This window comes from Equus asinus, chromosome 18 (genome assembly GCF_041296235.1).
Source record: "Equus asinus isolate D_3611 breed Donkey chromosome 18, EquAss-T2T_v2, whole genome shotgun sequence".
Classification (NCBI taxonomy): domain Eukaryota; kingdom Metazoa; phylum Chordata; class Mammalia; order Perissodactyla; family Equidae; genus Equus; species Equus asinus.
In genome coordinates, this window is record NC_091807.1 from 42,177,499 (window position 1) to 42,195,856 (window position 18,358).

At 48.8% G+C, this 18,358-nt stretch overlaps 1 protein-coding gene across 15 annotated transcripts in view; it reads left to right on the forward strand.

Moving 5' to 3' along the window:
* Nucleotides 1–18,358, forward strand: part of DIP2A (disco interacting protein 2 homolog A) — a 142,555-nt gene that overhangs the window by 115,037 nt on the left and 9,160 nt on the right. For 11 of the 15 annotated variants that reach the window (XM_070489121.1, XM_070489127.1, XM_070489120.1 and 8 more), the window contains 13 exons: nt 358–559; nt 1,452–1,561; nt 1,655–1,735; nt 4,351–4,474; nt 10,964–11,085; nt 11,211–11,322; nt 12,591–12,700; nt 13,176–13,306; nt 13,993–14,161; nt 14,789–14,959; nt 16,092–16,121; nt 16,980–17,041; nt 17,805–17,862. In XM_070489121.1, coding sequence (XP_070345222.1) covers nt 358–559; nt 1,452–1,561; nt 1,655–1,735; nt 4,351–4,474; nt 10,964–11,085; nt 11,211–11,322; nt 12,591–12,700; nt 13,176–13,306; nt 13,993–14,161; nt 14,789–14,959; nt 16,092–16,121; nt 16,980–17,041; nt 17,805–17,862 — 1,482 coding nt within the window. The remainder of the gene's footprint in view (nt 1–357; nt 560–1,451; nt 1,562–1,654; nt 1,736–4,350; nt 4,475–10,963; nt 11,086–11,210; nt 11,323–12,590; nt 12,701–13,175; nt 13,307–13,992; nt 14,162–14,788; nt 14,960–16,091; nt 16,122–16,979; nt 17,042–17,804; nt 17,863–18,358) is intronic. The other 4 variants (XM_044751130.2, XM_044751129.2, XM_070489122.1 and 1 more) reach the window with 3 other exon arrangements.

The window sequence follows — 18,358 nt, forward strand, 5'->3', positions numbered from 1 at the left end:
ACATGGTTCCAAAGTCAAACCTGAAAGAGGAGTCCAGCTTCTGCCCCTGCTTGTTCGCTCCTGCCCCCACAAGAAGTCCTCTAACACTGCTTTTATGGCTTATCTAACCTTCCATTGTTTAAGCATATGTACACATGGACAGTATGTGTATGTGCATGTGTGTGTTCAATGATGGAGCATTTACATACATCTTCCTGTTTTCTCATTTAACAAAATGTCCCAGAGAACACTCTATGTCCTTGACTTTTGGATCTGAAGGTTGTCCCCAGTGCAGTTCCCAGCCTTCCAGCTTCTTCCCAGCCTCGATTTGGTCAGCATGTGCTCAAACGCAGTTCCTCTTATCTCATGTCCTTCCAGGCAATCGACAGCATCCACCAGGTGGGCGTGTACTGTCTGGCCCTGGTTCCTGCCAACACCTTGCCCAAGGCTCCTCTCGGAGGGATCCACATTTCTGAAACCAAGCAGCGCTTTCTGGAGGGGATGCTGCACCCGTGTAATGTGCTAATGTGCCCTCACACTTGTGTTACCAACCTTCCCAAACCTCGCCAGAAACAACCAGGTTAGCTGTGTATAACAATAAGTGTCTATTCAGTCTTAAAATTGGTGACAGCCACACTCATGGTTACATCTCTGGGGTTGGGGTTAAGTGCCAGAGCTAGTGACACACCAGGTTGGTCACCACCTCCTGCCTCCCTGGAACCGAGCCATGGATGAGAAAACTTTACCACATCACTGGTGGTGGTTTCCACCTGCCTGTTAGAACCCGTCTCAGTAACTAAACTCAAGTGTAGCATCTCAGCTTTGGAAGGCTAGGCGATGGCTCCTGGGAGTAGAAATGATGCCCAAGAGCAGACTTGGAGCTTGGGGATCTAAACAGCCACTGTTGGCCACTGCTGTGGCCAGCCACACTGAGGCCACAGTTGTGTGCTGCTCCTCTCGGCCCTGTGATGTGCCACAGCCACAGGGTTGATGGGACCTAGGAGGTCTTAACAAACAGTAAATTTACCTTCCCTGGTTTAACTATTATATACAGTTTTCCATTCCTTTGATTATGTAAATTTTTAATAAATACTAACTTTTACTGATTATTGAACACATAAAATATCGTTAAATAAAATACATTTAATCAGGAAGATTTAACTTTCTGATTTATACATAAAATACAATAAAACAATGAAATATATTAAAAGTTTAGCTGTGGCTGAGGTCAAATCATATCTCCCCAGATAATGCCATATGGTAAATTTTTCAATCTGGCATTGTTTATATTTAAGAGAGAAATTCCGTTTGTCACTTAGCATAAGCCTTGTAGCTGGTTTCCGGAACAGCTCTGTGTTAGTGAATAATCACATGCCTAATTCAAACAAAAAGTGTGACAGAAAGAAAGTCACCTGATGATTATATATCTGGAGTCATCAGCTTCTCATCCAGAACCCCCCACTGTTTTCTAGAGGTTGGACCAGCCTCCATGATTGTTGGCAATCTGGTTGCTGGGAAGAGAATTGCACAGGCCTCGGGGAGGGAGCTGGCTCACCTGGAGGACAGCGACCAGGCAAGGAAGGTAACAGCCCAGGCCCTTGGAGGGTGAGGAGGTCCTGCTCCCTCCTGCCTCCTGCGTGAGGCTGCAGGAGACTGAGCCAACCTCTCTGCGCAGTTCCTGTTCCTGCCAGACGTGCTGCAGTGGCGGGCCCACACCACTCCTGACCACCCACTGTTTCTGCTGCTGAACGCCAAGGTGAGGGCAGGGCCTGTGCCCAGGTGGGCGGGTGGAGCCCACTGGTCCTGCAGCGCTCCATGCTCTGTCCTTGTGATTTCACGTTCAGAGATTAGGCCTTCACGGGCTGGGTTCTCTCTGCCTGCCTTTCTATGTAGAGCCCTCGGCTTTCACACAATTCACACAGTAACATTTCTGTTGATTTTGTATTTAACAGGAAAATTCTTGTTAGCCTGTTTTTTGATAAGAACACCATACAAATCCTCCTAAGGAAACTAAAAGGAAATGCTTATGTTGTAAAAATTAGAATTTAGACTTTCTGCATTTGTTTATGGCTTTAACATGACAACAATGCTTATTGCCCTGATCTTGGTGCAGATTCAGAAATTCACTTTTGTGAATTTTGGATACTTTTTAATGCGTATGATACTGTACCTGGAGTTTTAGGATATAAAGAAGGAGAAGCTGTAATCCTGACATCCAAGTTGTGGGCCAGTAGATAAAATACGAAAATGTGAAAAGTTAAACAACAGTATAAGTCCCCGCATGACTGTTAGGTGTGTCCTACAGACCATAAAAGTGCTTGCACTTTGACGTAGTAAAGGGCCAATTGCAGTGGTCTTAGAAAATGCAGGTCTAGCTCTTGTTACTGCTCATTACTGGTCACTATTTCTTCATTCAAAAAACATTTATTGATGCCTACTCCATACACTATGTTAAATAAGATAAAAAGGGCCCCTGTTCTCAGGACACTTAAAGTAAGTCTTCCCTGCTGGAAAACTAGTCCATAAGAGAGATTTATGTTCCTTGTTCACTGTGTATCCGCGGATCTAGCACCGTCTTTGGTAAACATTTGTTTGATGACTGACTGAGTTCTAAAGCATAGAGACAGCCAATAATTAACAGTTGACCAAGATAAAATCAGCTCATGATGAGAACCTGAAGATTAGTGCAGCAGGGCTGTGACCGTGAGCACAGGGCTCTGAGGCAGGCGAGGCCTGGGCGCTGGGCAAGGGTGTGGTAGGAAGCCCTGGATGGGGCTGAGCATGATGGGCATGATGCATTTCAGGATTCTGGGAGATTCCTCTGGATTGTAAGAGAGTAACTGTGGGAGCAGAAGGACACGGAGGCCACAGTCCAGACATGAGATGGCAGTTCAGAGAAGAGGAGAGCAGTGGAAATGTGGACAAGTGTGAGATGTGGTCAGAGGCAGGGCCTGCAGGACCTCCTGAGTGTGGGCATGATGATTTGGCTTTGGGCTGTTAGCTGAACAGATGGAGCACTTCTCAAGGGAGGAGGGAGCCACGGGTGGGGGTCACACAGAGATGCTTACCAGGCCTGCGTTTGGAGAGGTTGAGCTCAGTAGGGTGGTCAGCCCACACGAGCTCAGGAGCATCTTTAAAGCTAGGAGAGAGCTCAGGAGGAGCCAACAGAAGACAACCAGGCCTTCTCCAAATCCATTCCAGATTTTTCTCAAAGTTACTTGTAAATTTTTGTATTTCTTTTAGTTTTAGCCTTCTCCAGGTTTGAGTTGTCTTTAGGTTCCTGAGGATGTGCTGGCCTTTGACCTGGGAGGAGGTCTGTGGCCATGGCACAGGGTGATCTCTGGGCCTTGGGGACTCTGAGTCACCTGAGGGAGCTGGCGGGGCTCTGAGCATTTGGGTTTCCAGCATCTGCCAGTGCTGATGTTCTCCACCTCAGCTTGGGTTGTGAGAAGTGAGTCTAGTTGGCTTGTGTGAAGCCTCCAGGGCCTCTGTCCTGGCTCGACATATAAGTGCATTGGCCTATGCAGTGGAAGCACCAGTCAAGAAGGGGTTTTGACGTTAGGCTGATCTGTCCTGGAGAAATATGATTAGACCAAGTTGCACTTTTAGAGGCCTCCCTGACTCAGGTCAGCAGAGGGAGAGAGCGTTTACTGGGAGCTGGTCCCCAGCCCCAATGTCCTCACAGAGACACCAGGTGAATGGATGAACTGGTGTAGGTGTGGAGAGGAGCCCTGTGAGTCAGCACAGGCACTCTGAAAAAGCAAATTGCAGAACGACACGCTCACCTGATGGACATGAAGTTTAAACATGCATAATCTTATTGTTTAGGGATGCTTGTTTATTTATTGTTTACTATTTATTTATGTGTTATTTATATTCAGGATAATGGTTGCTTCTGGGGAGGGAGAGGACGAAATTGGGGGTGGTATGCAGAGTAGTAATGATCTATTTTAAAAAACAGAAATTGAAACAATGGTAAAATATTATTAGGTAATGAGAATCTGAATATATATTGCGTCATTCTTTATAAAATTGTTATATTTAAAATATTTTATCAAAAGTCCAAAAGGGTTTTCTTCAGTTGCTGTGTCTCTGACTGTCCCAGACAGGTGGAGCACCCACTGCTCCAAGCTCTCAGGATACACTTGATGGCTTGTCCCTTCATTGCTGGCAAAAGAGCCACCGTTGGGAATTGTATTAGAGATACACATGACTAGCAAAGAGAGCAGATGTGTCTCTGGGCCTGGCACCTTGTTCTGGTTCCTGGCACTAGGAGTTCTGAGTACAGAGTATGCCCAGTGTGCACACAGGAACCCAAGGAGCAAGCATTTTCTGCTCCACAGCTTGGTGGTGACTCGATTGCTTTCCTAGGGCACAGTCACGAGCACAGCAACCTGCATCCAGCTGCACAAAAAGGCGGAGAGGGTGGCCGCTGCCCTGATGGAGAAGGCGAGAGTGAGTGCTGGGGACCATGTGGCTTTGGTCTATCCCCCAGGTAAGCACACTGAGTGGTCCTCAGCCCTCCTCTCTGCACATACCCACCTCCCTTGGCTCTTCCCTCACGGGGGCAGTCCCTGGTGGTGCTGGTGCTGTGGCCACCTTTCCCAGACTGCTGTCGTAGGGGCTTCTGGTGAGCTCCTGGACTGCAGTCCTGCACCCCTGCAGCCAAAGCAGTGCAGCTTCTGACACTTAACAGCGGGTTTTACTATTTACAGTGACCTTCTTTAGACATCTGTGCCTCCATTGTGATTATGACTTGATTGTGATTTTCCACATGCCTTTTAGCACAACCCACACTGTCCTGCTTTGTTCATCTGTTCTTCTTTCCCAGTCTCTCCCACACATTTTATTATTATATTTATTTATTTATTTATTTATTTGAGGAAGATTAGCCCTGAGCTAACTGCTGCCAATCCTCTTTTTTCTGAGGAAGACTGGCCCTGAGCTAACATCTGTGCCCATCTTCCTCCACTTTATATGTGGGACGCCTGCCACAACATGGCTTGCCAAGCAGTGCTATGTCTGCACCTGGGATCTGAACCAGTGAACCCAAGACCACTGAAGCGGAACGTGCGCACTTAACTGCTGCGCTACTGGGCCGGCCCACATTTTATTATCATAAAGTAAACACCCTTGTGACCACCAGCCAGGTCGAGAAAGGGACCCTTGCCAGGTACCCAGAAATCCCTTTGCACTCCTGTCCCTACCACAATCCCCTCCCCTCTCCCAAAAGTAGCCTCTCCCCGACTCCAGCAGTCATCATCACCTCCATTTCATTATGTTTGATCACCCCAATGAGCATCCCTACACATCATAGTTTAGTCTGCCAATTTTCTTTAAATTTGATATATTTTTTAAGTCTCCTTTAGTCTGCAGACTCCCCTTTCCCTCTCCTCCTTACACTTATCCACTAGAGACCTGGATTGACCCTGTAGAGCTTTTCTCACAGCCTGTAAGTAGCTGAGTACATGCTCTGGGTGCATTTCCTGCAGGTTGGCAGCTAGATCCAAACACTGGATGGGACTTGGGTTCAATTCCCTCGCCAGGACTATGCATGGTATTGAGTTATTTTATCAGAAACCACGTGCTGGGTTGTCTCTCCTTTTGCAGTATTAGCAGGTGTTGATGCTCAGTGTTCTACATTCATTAATTCCTTAGGGCGTCACACAACAGTGATATTCTATCATTTCTTTTTCATTTATTAGCCATAAAACTAATAAACAGACACTTCTTCTCATCTGGTATTTGGTCACCCAGTGGTAGAATTCATGCAGGAAGGGCAGGAAAAGTGTTGATTCCTTCCTTTTCTCAGTTTTCAGTAAAATGGATTTTGTTCCCTGTCATACTCCAAAGGTAGCCAATCAATGGATTTAAATATATATATATATGTATCTCATTATGAACTCATAGATTTAAACTATTTGTGGGTTTCAATCCTTTGCAATTGTTTTCTTTATTGAAGCTCAAATGGACCCACTTTGGCCAATAGGAGCCTCTCTAGCTGGCTCCTGAGTCCCTAGGACATGACCTCTGGTCCCTGATGGCTTCCTTGCTGTCTGGTGAGACTAGGTATTCCATGCTCATTTTGTGCCTGTCCTACCCCAGACCTGGAATCAGCTGTCTCTCCATAGAGCCCCAGTCCTGGTGTTCCCACGACAAAATCGAGGCACAAGGGATGGGATGCTCATTTCTCCTGGGTTGGCTGCTATTTGTTAGCCTTTTCAGTGAGCAGAGCTAGAAATTATAAATAAATATAATTATATCTCTTAGAGAGGCAGTTCCTCATGAGTTCATACTGTTACATCCAATTCAAATTCTAGGTTATAGGATTTTTATTAAACCTCTTCTACATTGTATCTATATTTCCTTTTCTCCATAGGAGAAAAGAATCTTGATTCTACAGGACAGAGGGGATGACAGAATTGAAATATCCTATAATTACTTACTTACTTTATCCCACATCACACGCAGCATTCCCAAAATAACAGTAGTAATACCATGACTACCTATATGATTTTTGAAAACAGTTTAAAATTTTGTGCACATTCTTTCTCGTCCCCCTCTTTTTCTTATAGCTGTATGCTGTCTATATTGTCAGAGAGACAGCCTTTACAAATCCAGCCTCTCTGTTTTCACCCTGGTTTGGTTTCAGTTCCACCATGACTGTAGTTCATGCTCATCTTCAGTCCATGGATCTGTGTCTCTCTGGACAGGTTGTAACTGTGTGTTTCATGCTCACCTTAAGTCCATAGGTCTGTCTTTCTGGGCAGGCTAGTTTTCTGAATCCCGTTCTCTAAGTGATTTCTCAGGAAGGGTTCATGGGAACAACACCCCAGGGTTCTTGCTTTTGATAACAATTTGTACCCTTTATAATCAAAAGTCATTTTTGCTAGATAAAAAATCCTTGATTCACATTTCTTTCCTCGAGTTATCTTAAATTTGTTGCTCCATTTTGTCCTGGCATAAAGTGTCAACAAGCCTGATGATAATCTAATTTTCTTTCTCTATGAGTCACTTGCTGTTTTTGCCTGCATGCCAAAAGGATATTTTTCTTTTTCTTGAGGGCCAGTACATAATCTTGATGTTGGTTGTTACGGGTTAACATTCTCATGTGTAAGGTATCTTTAAATATGTAGCTTCACAACTCTTTTTTCTAATTTCAAGAACATTTTCTAAAATCATAGTTTTTTTCTACGTATTTTCTTCCCTTGCTGGATTTTCTTCATGCTCTCCTACTTGTCATCCGTGTGTTAGAGCTGCTTTGTCTTCAATCACTGTCATTTTTTCTTGAAGCGTTTCTGTTTCTTACTAAATTTCTTTTTGAGCTTTAAAAGTTCCTTCCTTTTTATCTGTTGTCTTTATTTGCTCTTGTGTTCCTTCTGGTTTCATCTTCATTTCTGAAATGATTTTCAATAATTTCTAGTTCTTTCCTCATTTCTGACTTTTTTCTAATTCTGATTTCTGTTATTCTTTTGTCTTGTATCATTTTCTTAATGTATTTTAGCACATTTTGTAGTAGATGATTATAGTTTTTATTTGCTGTCTTTGTATGGACAGATGATATTCTGCTTTCGATTCTTTTTTCTTATAACTGTGTGGGACTATGGCTTGTGTGGTAGCCTGGTTTTCAAGATCTCCCAGCTGGCTCTGTCCCCTTCCCCATGCTCACTGTGGCCTCTCCCTCTTGTTTCTTGTCTCTACACCACACCCCGCTTAAAGCAACAGTCTCTTGCTTAAAGCAACAGTCTCTTCCGTGTAGGGCCCTTCCCCTTGTTGGGTTGAATTGCTGTTTTCAAATCCTCATAAGTGTTAATTGTCCCCAGTGAATGGCTGAATGGTTCCTTTCTTCTCCCTGCCCTCTGGTCTTTTGGAAATAAGATGCAGTGATCTCCCCAATCAAGAACAACCTTGCCTCCCACTGGGTGCTCCATGTCCTTCCTGCTCCCTCCCTGACCTCAGAGACTTGTAGAAATCTCCACTTGTCCCTCCCCTTCCCTTCTTTCCTCATCCCCAACTCATCACTTTGCTGAGGGCTTTTGGTTCTCATGAGAACTTCCTCACTCTTTTCTCTCAGTGCATACCCCAGACAGTGTGTCCTTCCCATTAGATGGGGTCTTGTCCCCTCTCCTCTTCCCCTCCCGCTCTATTCTAGCCTACCCCTGTCTTCAGGTCTCAGTTCTCTGAGTTTGTTATTTAGCTATTAGCAGGTTGTTTTTCTTCCAGATCTGGGCATGGGCCAAGCACACTCAGAATATCTTTCTTTTGCACTGGCCACTCATGCCTCAGCTGTAATAGGAATCTAGGTTTCTCGCTGTTTCTCCTGGTTGTGCATGTGCTTATCCAGGGGTTTGGGTGATAATCCACTCTTTCTTTTTCCCTTTGTAAGTTGTTGTTTTGCCTAGAAGCTTGTTAGTTTTCCTTCTTGCCTCAGAGTTCAGGAATTTTACTAGGATATGCCCAGGTGTGGGTCCTTTCTTACCTTCTTGCCCATTTAATCTATGGACTCTCATCTTCATCTCAGGAAAATGTGCTTTTTCATTACTGCCTTTTTCCCCCTCTTTTTCTCCTTCTGGAACTCCTCTGACTCATGTTTTGTATCTACCCTCCGAGTCTGGGATCTCCTCCATGGTGACATCCATCGTGGGTTTGCTCTGTGCTGACATCTTTCTCCCCTTATCTCCAGGCCACATGTCCAGGCCCCAGCAGTGACCTCTCTTTTCAGCTTATCTGGTGGGACACTGGGTTGCACTCGACACTTTCTCTTTATGGGAGCTGGGGGCCTCTTCCCCGGGGGGCTGCCCTGGAGTATAGACGTCCCTGTGACCATCTGCCTATGTGCTCCCCTGCTTAGGAGCCAGGGCAAGATGGCAGCCTGGTTTATTTCTTGACAGAGATACTTGGTAATCTGAATACTCTAGAACTTCTACTGGCATTTCAGTTCCTTCTACTCTGTCCAATCCCTGGAATGTGAAGCTGTTTTTCCCAGGGGCAATTGTAATTCCCACACTTCAGATACCCACTGTGTTCCAAGGTGCTTTCTGCAGCTCCTCCATGTAAGGTGAGCATCACCCTGACAGAAAGCAGGCTGAGACACAGCCCTGCTGGAGCACCCCCTTGCCGTCTTGCTGTCCACACTGGCAGAGTGGTGCTGCGCCATGCTGAGAGCCTGGGGGATGAGGGCATTCCCCAGGCTTAGGGCTGGGGCTGCAGGCCAACCAGCCCGTGGGAAGACATGCTCAGGGAGGGGCAGGGCTGAAGTGATAGAGTGTGTGGGAATTGCCTTCAGTGCTTCAACACAGGAAAAAAGAAGAGGTAGGTGGTAAACACAGTGCCATCATGATAATTGAGAACCTGAATGATGAAGATGGGGGCTGGATGCTCTTCTCTGTTTTGGGGTATGTTTGACACTATCCACAAAAACATTTTAAGGAAAAAAAGAAAATGCATGGTGAAGTTCTAAATTTACATTTTAGAAACTTACTAGCAGGTGGAGAGTATAATAGCTGGAGGGTAGCGCTGGGCCCTGCCTGAAGGTCTGGAGCTTCCTGAGGTGCGGATGGTTTGCAAATGCACACAGGCACGTGCATTGTGCATTTTGGGGGGTGAAGGGAGAGTCCAAGACTTTCTTCCAATTCTCAAAGGGGTGTGTGACCCAAGAGATTATGAAGCGATGCTGCAGAAGGCAGGGGTGCTCACTGGGTGATGCCAGGGACAAGAGAGAAGATACATATGCAGGGAACAGCAGGAGCTTTATAGGCTCAAGGAAATGAGTTCTTGGTCATACCTTGCTCTGGTTTAGTTTGATATGTTTGTGGCACATGGGGCAGAGTGACCGTGCGCAGTGTAAGACTGCCCATGTGCATTGGCCTCAGCATCGCCCCCATTCACTCCTTGCTACCAGCAGGCACAGAGCAGATGGGTGTTGCCATGGCAGTAGTACTGGTGGGGCCAGCCTGGCTGATTGGGTGGGCTCAGGCCCTGCTAATGACCTTGCTAAGCTGACCTGGCCCCAGTAGTCACTTTCCCAGTTACTGATGGAGCACTGGGAACTTGTAATTTGGTGAGACACATAGCCGGGTTAAACATTGCATATTTATTTTAACTCTGGAATCGAAACAGTCTGAGGCTGGTTGTCTTGGTGTCTTGTAGCCAGAAAAAGCCAGGCAAGGCCTCACGTGATTTGAGGGCATCTGGAGCTGCCTCCAGGGTGTGGAGTGCAGGTGTTCTCAAGTCAGACTGAATTCAAGATGGGAAAATAGGCTTTAAAAGGATTCCCCCCAAGTTTTAAATAGGGGGAATTTTAAATATATAGCAAAGTCGAAGGAACAGTGCGTTGGCCTCGCGTTGCATCATGTGGTTGCGAGCCAGGCGGAGCGTACTGGCCGGTGCCCAGGGCTGGGGGACTCCCTGCACACCCTCCAGTGCCTGTCCAGGAGAAGCTCCCGGGCCGCAGCGGCATCCGGGCACAGAAGCGTGGCTAGGAGGTGCTGGGCCTCTGTGGCACTGCCCTTGCGTCCTTGGGTTCCCTCCACGTCCATCCTGACATCTTCTCCGTGGCCGTGGTGGGTGGCACTGCCCCTGCGTCCTCGCCTCTTCTCGCGGTGGACAGACATCTCACCCCTCAAAGGTTTCCTCGCTGCCCTCATTCACCCACCCCGCCGTCCGCCCTGGCGCACTGGGATGGCGGGCAGAGCGCTGCTCCATGAGGCCCGGGCCACGGCCCTTGGGGACCTCCGCTGTGCCATGGCTGTGCCCCTTCCACCTGCCTGGCCTCCCAGGATCTAAGAAGGGGGACGACCTGCAGTCAGGCTAGCTTTCTGTCCATCCCTAACACCCTTGTGTTCGATAAATACCCTATTCATTTGATAGAGTAGTAGCTTTATCCAAGTAAGGTCCCCTTGTCATTTTCACCATTCCACGGCATTAAACGCCAGGAGCCGCACTCAGCCCCACGCTGACCCTCTCCGCCCACATGTCTCCCCAGGGGTCGACCTCATTGCTGCCTTCTACGGCTGCCTGTACTGTGGCTGTGTGCCTGTCACCGTGCGGCCCCCGCACCCCCAGAACCTCGCCACCACGCTTCCCACCGTCAAGATGATCGTGGAGGTATGTGTGCCCCAGACGGAGATCTCCTCTCCTCCCGGCCTCCGGTCAGCTCTTTAGGGCTGCATGGGTGGGTTTGCTCCCAGGTGCCACGTCTTACTCGTGCCTTCAATCCCCGGGCTCCACAGGTGAGCAAGTCTGCATGTGTCCTCACCACGCAGGCCATTATGCGACTGCTGAAATCCAAGGAAGCAGCTGCCGCTGTGGACGTCAGAACCTGGCCGACCATTCTAGACACAGGTGCATCCTCAGCGCCCTTGGTGTGTGTGCTGGTCCCACCACAGGGAACTCCCTGCCCTTTCCTTGTTATAGGGATTGCATTGTTGCCCCCCAAAAATAAAAGTCAGGTAAGAGCAGCTGAAGTAAATGGTAAAGAGGTGCTAAAAGGAGACTCCAGCTGGGTGCTCAGAATGGAGAGAACCATCAAGCTGGGTTCACTTGCCGCGCCGTCTCTGTGGCCAGCAGTGGTCCAAGGTCTGTGTGCCTGTAGCCCAGCTCCTCTGCTGCCTCTGGTGCCTGCCTAGAGGTTGGCAGTTGTGAGCACACAGACAGTTCTCGCAGTGCATACGCACACACCCATCCCTTGTCCCCATCATTGGTGAATGCTGCCACACACTGTGAAAGGCTTGTGGGCCAACCTGGAGGGGCTGAAACCCCCCACCACCACCGTGGCTGTGGGTTCAGCCTAGGCCTGAGAGAGCTTTGGCCCTCCCCAACAAGACAACCCAAACCAGCAGCACCCCACAGGCTCCTTCAGTCACTTGGAATACACAGCCACATGGGTGCCGGCCAACTAACAGACAAGAGTCTCCCCTTCCCCACATCCTTGCCCTCCAGGACACCACCTGTGAGAGAAGGTCACGGACTGTGTTGTTTGCAGCCACCTGCCTGATATCCATCAATAGGCACGAGGAGCTGGTCCAGGCAGCCGGTGTGGGGCCCGGGAGGGGTTGAGAGCAGACTGGCCCCAGAGAGTCCCATCACCTCACTGGCCTGCTGCAAAGTGGGCAGCCTCCTGCCCTTGCCTCACCTGTGTCCACTTGTAGTTGGTCAGCAGCTGTGTCCACCTCATGGTCTTAGAGAACTTAATGAAGCACTGTGAGCCCTGGGAGCCCATCCATGGCATTCTCGCTGTGGCTGGAGTTCTTGTTAAGCCTGGCTCCGCCATGGGCTCTGCACCCTCTGACAAAGGCCTGCTCCTCTTGACCTTTCCCCCGGTAACCAAAGTGACTTCCCACACAGTTTTCAGGGCCTGTCTTCTCCACTCCACGTCCACCTTGCCACGGTCCCTGTCACCACATGCTGAGAGCAGTTATGGTGGGTCTGCTCCCTGTGACGTTTACTTGAAGGTTAAAATAAGCTTCCCCGCCTACAGACACAGCCTGCTTTCTTGTAGCCTAACTTCCATCTGAGCTCACTCTCAGGACTCCCCAAGCATGAATCATGTCTGTCTCTCCCTACAAGAGTCTGAAGCAACATTAACATCAGTGGTATGTTCTGTCCAACAGATGACATACCAAAAAAGAAGGTGGCTAGCATTTTCAGGCCCCCCTCCCCAGACGTGCTTGCGTATTTGGACTTCAGCGTGTCGACTACTGGAATATTAGCGGGTGTGAAGGTTGGTCCTCTGATCATAGCTCCTGTTTGCTTTAGTCCCTGACATGGGGGTGGGCAGAAAGGATATTGGATGCAGGTTTATGCAGGCCCTTCCTCTTATCCAGGGCTTGAAGCAACAGCGTTGTTCCTTAAAGTCTGTGTTAAAGACCAATAAACCACAAAATTAGATTAGCCTGAGAGTAATCATATTTTGATGTTTTATGGTAATATCTAAATTTTCTGATTTATGACTGGCCTCGAGGAGCAGGTGGCTTTGATGAGTCTGTCTCCTTATCAGGAGCCAAGAGCTGCATTAATATGCTTTATTATTCTCATTTAGAAGATTTTCAGTGTGCTACTTCCTGGATATTATTTCGCTTATAAGAGATTTGAACCAGCCATCTTTTAAGGAAGTAAATATGTGTGGACAGCAGCACTGTTCTTAGCCCTCTCTCTTCCTTCACATCACTGAACAGAACTTTTATTTGGTTCTTCAGATGTCACATGCAGCCACAAGTGCCCTGTGCCGGTCCATAAAGCTGCAGTGTGAGCTGTACCCCTCAAGGCAGATTGCCATCTGCCTTGACCCTTACTGTGGCCTCGGCTTTGCCCTGTGGTGTCTGTGCAGGTGAGTGCTACAGGTAGAGTGTGCAAGTAAGAGGAGAAAGAGTGTGCAGCTGAGAGTACAGGTGAGTGGAAGTAGGGTGTGCAGGTGAGTGGAGGCACAGTGTACGGGTGAGGAGGAAGAGTATGCGGGTGAGTGGAGGAAGAGTGTGCGGGCGAGTGGAGGCACAGTGTGTGGGTCCCCTGCTGCTGCGCCAACCAGCTGGGCTAGAATTGCTCCTATAGGTCTTTAGAATCTTAACATTCTAAGCATTTTTGATGCCCAGGAAGTCAAAGATACACGTTTGTTTGGGGGTGACATGGGTTGGAGTCTGGGTCTAAAATTGAGTCAGAGAGTAAAAATAGGCGTTTCGTTAAATACAAACACAATCCATTAATAATAATTGGGAAGAGATTTCTTAATCCCATCAAGACTAGGAAGTAGTGACAGATCTTTATGACACTGAGTCCCCAACCAGCAGGCCCTGACGCTAACTGTGACCTGGCTCCTTATAAAGTGCTTGGAGGGAGACCAGGACCCCCTGTGTGTCGCACCCTCTCCCTACAAGCGTGTTTTCTACTGAAACTCCCACTTGACATTAGGGCAGAATTGTGCCCCTGTCCTGGTTAGAAAAGAAGTGTCCTTGAAGAAGGAAAGAGGCGGCCGCCCCGTCGCCCTGGGGCTGTGCTGACCTCCGCGGCCTCTCGTAGTGTCTACTCTGGACACCAGTCTGTGCTGGTGCCCCCGCTGGAGCTGGAGAGCAACGTGTCCCTGTGGCTTTCGGCCGTCAGCCAGTACAAGGCCCGTGTCACCTTCTGCTCCTACTCGGTGATGGAGATGTGCACCAAGGGCCTTGGTGCACAGACCGGCGTGCTCAGGGTAAGTGCACACAGTCCTGAGGCCTGCCCACCCCGCTTTCCCTCATCTCTCCTCAGGAAGGGCCCCAACCGGGCCCCTGGAAACCTTAAAAAAGATTCCCAAGACTTGTCCAAGCAGTTTGTTGAAACAGAAAAAAACCTTTCCGTGTGCTGAGCAGACTCGCTCTGTGTCCCCTCTGCGTGCCCACCCTGCTGTGAGCTCCTCGCACACTCCGCACCCTGCTGTGCTCCCACCACGCCTCTGCAGAGGTTCCTCCTCTCATCCACACACCCTATACGGCAGGAGGGGCCAGTGCGCAGGGCAGGGGTGGTGGACTCCAGCTCTGAGAGTGTTGCTGGGTCTTCGAGGCCTCAGGGTCGGGAAGGGCCTGGGGCTGGAGCCAGGGAGCTGTGGAGGGTTGGGCCACACAGGAGAGCAGCTGTGGGTGTGGAGTAGATGCATACTCTTTAGTGCTTCCGTAGTTAGAATTTTGAGGAACCAAGACCAGGGCAGAGGAGGCGGGGTTTGTGTTCAACTCGGCCTTTGTGGGCCTTTGTGCACTTGCTCCTAGGGCCAAACCACCTGTGGTCCCCGAGGAACTCCCTCACACAGTGCTCAGGGCCCAGGTCTCACCCACTCCTCCCACAGATGAAGGGGGTGAACCTGTCGTGCGTGCGCACATGCATGGTGGTGGCTGAGGAGAGGCCCAGGATCGCGCTGACGCAGTCCTTCTCCAAGCTGTTCAAGGACCTGGGCCTGCCGGCGCGTGCCGTGAGCACCACATTTGGGTGCAGGGTCAACGTGGCCATCTGCCTCCAGGTAAAGCGGCTGGGCCGGAGCTCAGAAGCTTCCTGCTGCCCTGAGGTGGGCGGTTTCTGAATCGTTAACGTGCTTGTTGTACCTGCTGCGTCCATTTCTTGTCCTCTGAGGCTTAGATGTTTTATTTTCCAAACAGCAGTTTAGCTTTGAGAGCTATGAGGGTTTTATTTTAGATGATGTTCTAGTCTCATTAATGAACAAAGGCTTATTTGTAAAAAATACAAATTGTTCTTGGACAGTGACTGTTACCTTACCTGGAAGAATCTCTAAGTTAGATACAATATGCAGCTAATTTTTTAAAGCAAGAATAAACTTATTTTTTTAGGATATCTACCAATTTTAAATTGAAACATTAGGTGACATGATAATTTGTATTGCCCCGAGTGCATTTTTGAGACAAGCTATTTCACTTACTATAAGGAAACACAAAGTTTCAGAAATGGAGCAGCATTGTCTAGATTTTGTACTAGTATCTCCATTTCACTTCTTTCTACAAACATATTGAATGCCTTCCTCACCCACACAGGACAAGAATTGTTGGGAGGGGAGGTATCATGGAAGCAGAGCAGGGCACCGTGTGGGGCTGCTGCTCCATCTACAGGGCATTTGCCTGGCTGCAGTGCTCCATCCTGGGTCAGCCTGCGCCAGGCACAGGACAGGTCTCAATTGCAGAGACTGTCATCCTGTTTTCTTGGAGTTTCTGCTCATGTCCTCTCAACTGTGAAAAAACTCTGCTGACCACTCCGAGCCTCAGTCCCTGCCATGTGGCAGGAGGAGGTGGGGTAGGGTCCCCTCCATGTCCCTTGCTGTTGTAGAAAGTAAGACTGAGCATCAGGCTACTGCCAAGTAGTTCGTGGCTGTAAGTGAAGACTTTACTGTCCGCTCAGCATCTAAAAGCCTGTGTCCTCCTTACTCAATATTTGAAGGTATCTGTTCTGTTTGTCGGCATGTGGGATACCATGTGTGATTGCAAAAATCTTAATGGGGTATTCATGTTTTTGCTTTGAGATGCAGTGACACATTTTACTCTCTCTTACTGTGTGTTTCTCACATGGCCTGTTGCTTTCTGTTTGTGTTTCCTGTGGCTGTTTCCTCCCTGTCTCACTCTGCTGGCCTCCTTTGCCTCTGTCAGCCCAACAGGCTGGGAAAGCTGGCTGAGCAGGTATGACCTTGACCTTGGCCTCGAGGCACCTCTGTGTATCCCCCTTGAGTTCATGTGGCCTTCTCATGAATTCCAGACAAATACGTGTTTCTTTTGCTGTCTAACTTTGCTCACAGTGGATATTATCTGACATATTACAAAAGCTCCTTTGTAACCAACTTAAGAGCAAAACTATTTTCAAAAGAATTTAACATTCATAGCATTGGCTGTGGAGGAAGGGCTGTGTTTAGTCTCAGTGAAGAAGTTTTTGTTTTAATTCTAGGGCAGACGTAGGTCATGTTGTCTGGGACCTTCAGAGAATGATGTTGAGCAGATTGTCCATTTAATTTGATGTTCCTTATCTAATAAAACAGAACATAACCATCCTTTAATCAGGATCAATGTCAAATGTCACATAAGAGGAGAGAGAAGTGAGGAGTCATTTGGGCTAATCTCTGAGAGAGCTTCTGCTGTGCCAGCCCTCAGGAGAGTTAGCTCCTCTGGTGGGGGGCCAGGCCCCACCCGGCGGCTTGGTGGAGACGTCCCCCAAAACCCCTAGCGGTGTTTTCACCATATTATACAGCATAGAGACCAGTGGGAATAGAGAGCTGTTAGAACTGAAATGTAAAATTGTAGGTTTTGACATCTTCATTCAGTGTTATTGGATGTTTCACTCAATATCAAGCCATGTAGGTGTTTGGATGGAAGGCATCAGGGCCCCTGGGCAGACTCACTGCTGGGAGCAGAGCTGCTCCCTCCCAGGTGTCCCCACTGGCAGGAGCTGCCACACGGCTGTGCCACGTAGATGCAGACACACTCCTGAAAATGAGTTGAGCGTGAGGACCCTGAACAGAAGTTCCTCTGCTGCTCTCCTTCCAGGGCACTGCCGGCCCAGACCCCACGACCGTCTACGTGGACATGAGAGCGCTGCGCCATGACAGGTAACGGCCTGTCCACACCCACCCTGACGTTCTGCAGGCTGAGTCTGCCCTAACTGGACCTCCCGGCACCCAGATGTTAGTGGACGGCTGGCTGAGTCAGCGTGCTCTGCTGGGGGAGCCTGGGCTTCCTTTTCTGCTTCCCTGTGTCCTCAAGGTTCAGTCAGTGTCCCTTTATCTGCCATCCCACAACCAAGGAGGATGATAAGAGTCACCCAACAATTGACATTTATTTTTTTATGGGGTAGAAGACAAGTAAGCAGCTAATGGTAAGGACATTTTTTACATGATACCATTTTAAGGAAGGATGTAGTTTTTACATCACTAAACTTGTGCTAGGGCCACAGTGTGTACCTGTGGCTCTCAGCCCCTCCCAGCTTTGAAGTTCAGATCCCAGTTCTGGATCCTCAAACATGGTCACACAGCATGGTGAACAGGGGTGGAACTTACTGAGGGTGGGGAGACAGCTGTTGAGAATGGCCCCAGAGAGACCTGGAGCAAGGTCCTACCCTGAGTCTTGCCAGGTGAACTGGGCAGGTGGTGCTGGCACATGGAGCAGGTAGAGGGTGAGTCCCCTGTGGCACCTGAGGTCACTGCTCCAAGGTCATGGCAAGGTCATGATCAAAAGGCTAAAGGCTTGGCTTTTGTCAATAGACTGACTGTCACAATGGTAATCAATTTCTGATTACCTTATGAGTTACCTTTTTAGACATTGTTATCTGTGTAGTAAGTTTTATTCTGAAATTTTTCCCTTGTTAATTTTTAGGGTACGTTTGGTAGAACGGGGTTCTCCACACAGTCTGCCGTTGACGGAGTCTGGAAAGGTAGTGGAAGCTGCAACTTATGCCTCTGTCACATGCCTTAGTCCTTTCTGTCCTTTCTTAGTTCTGGAAGGTTCTGGGAGCTGCAGTTCTCCTGATGAACACAGATCGACTGTGGTTGGGGTTGGGCTGGGTTGATGCAGAAAGCCTCCGCTCCTCCTCACTGCAAACACACACAGACCCTAGGCTGAGTCCTTAAATACACATCTGAGTTCAAAACCGAGGAACTCCCACAGCTGGGGCTTGAGGCCGCAGGGCCCTCGGGTCAGGGCCCGATGCGTTCACCATGGTCCTGGAGCAAGAGCTGGCACAGGCACACAGCTAGAGTGCATGGTGGCCCTGACCCTGGACTGGGGCCTGCAAGAACTCAGCCCCTGACCCAGGTGACAGCCAGAAAGTCGTCCCCACTATGGTCTTAGGCAGTAGGTGGAGTCCTAGCCCCTGCATTGGCAATTTACCATTAAAGCCAGTCCAGGCCTGGTAAGGCCCTGGGAGCCCA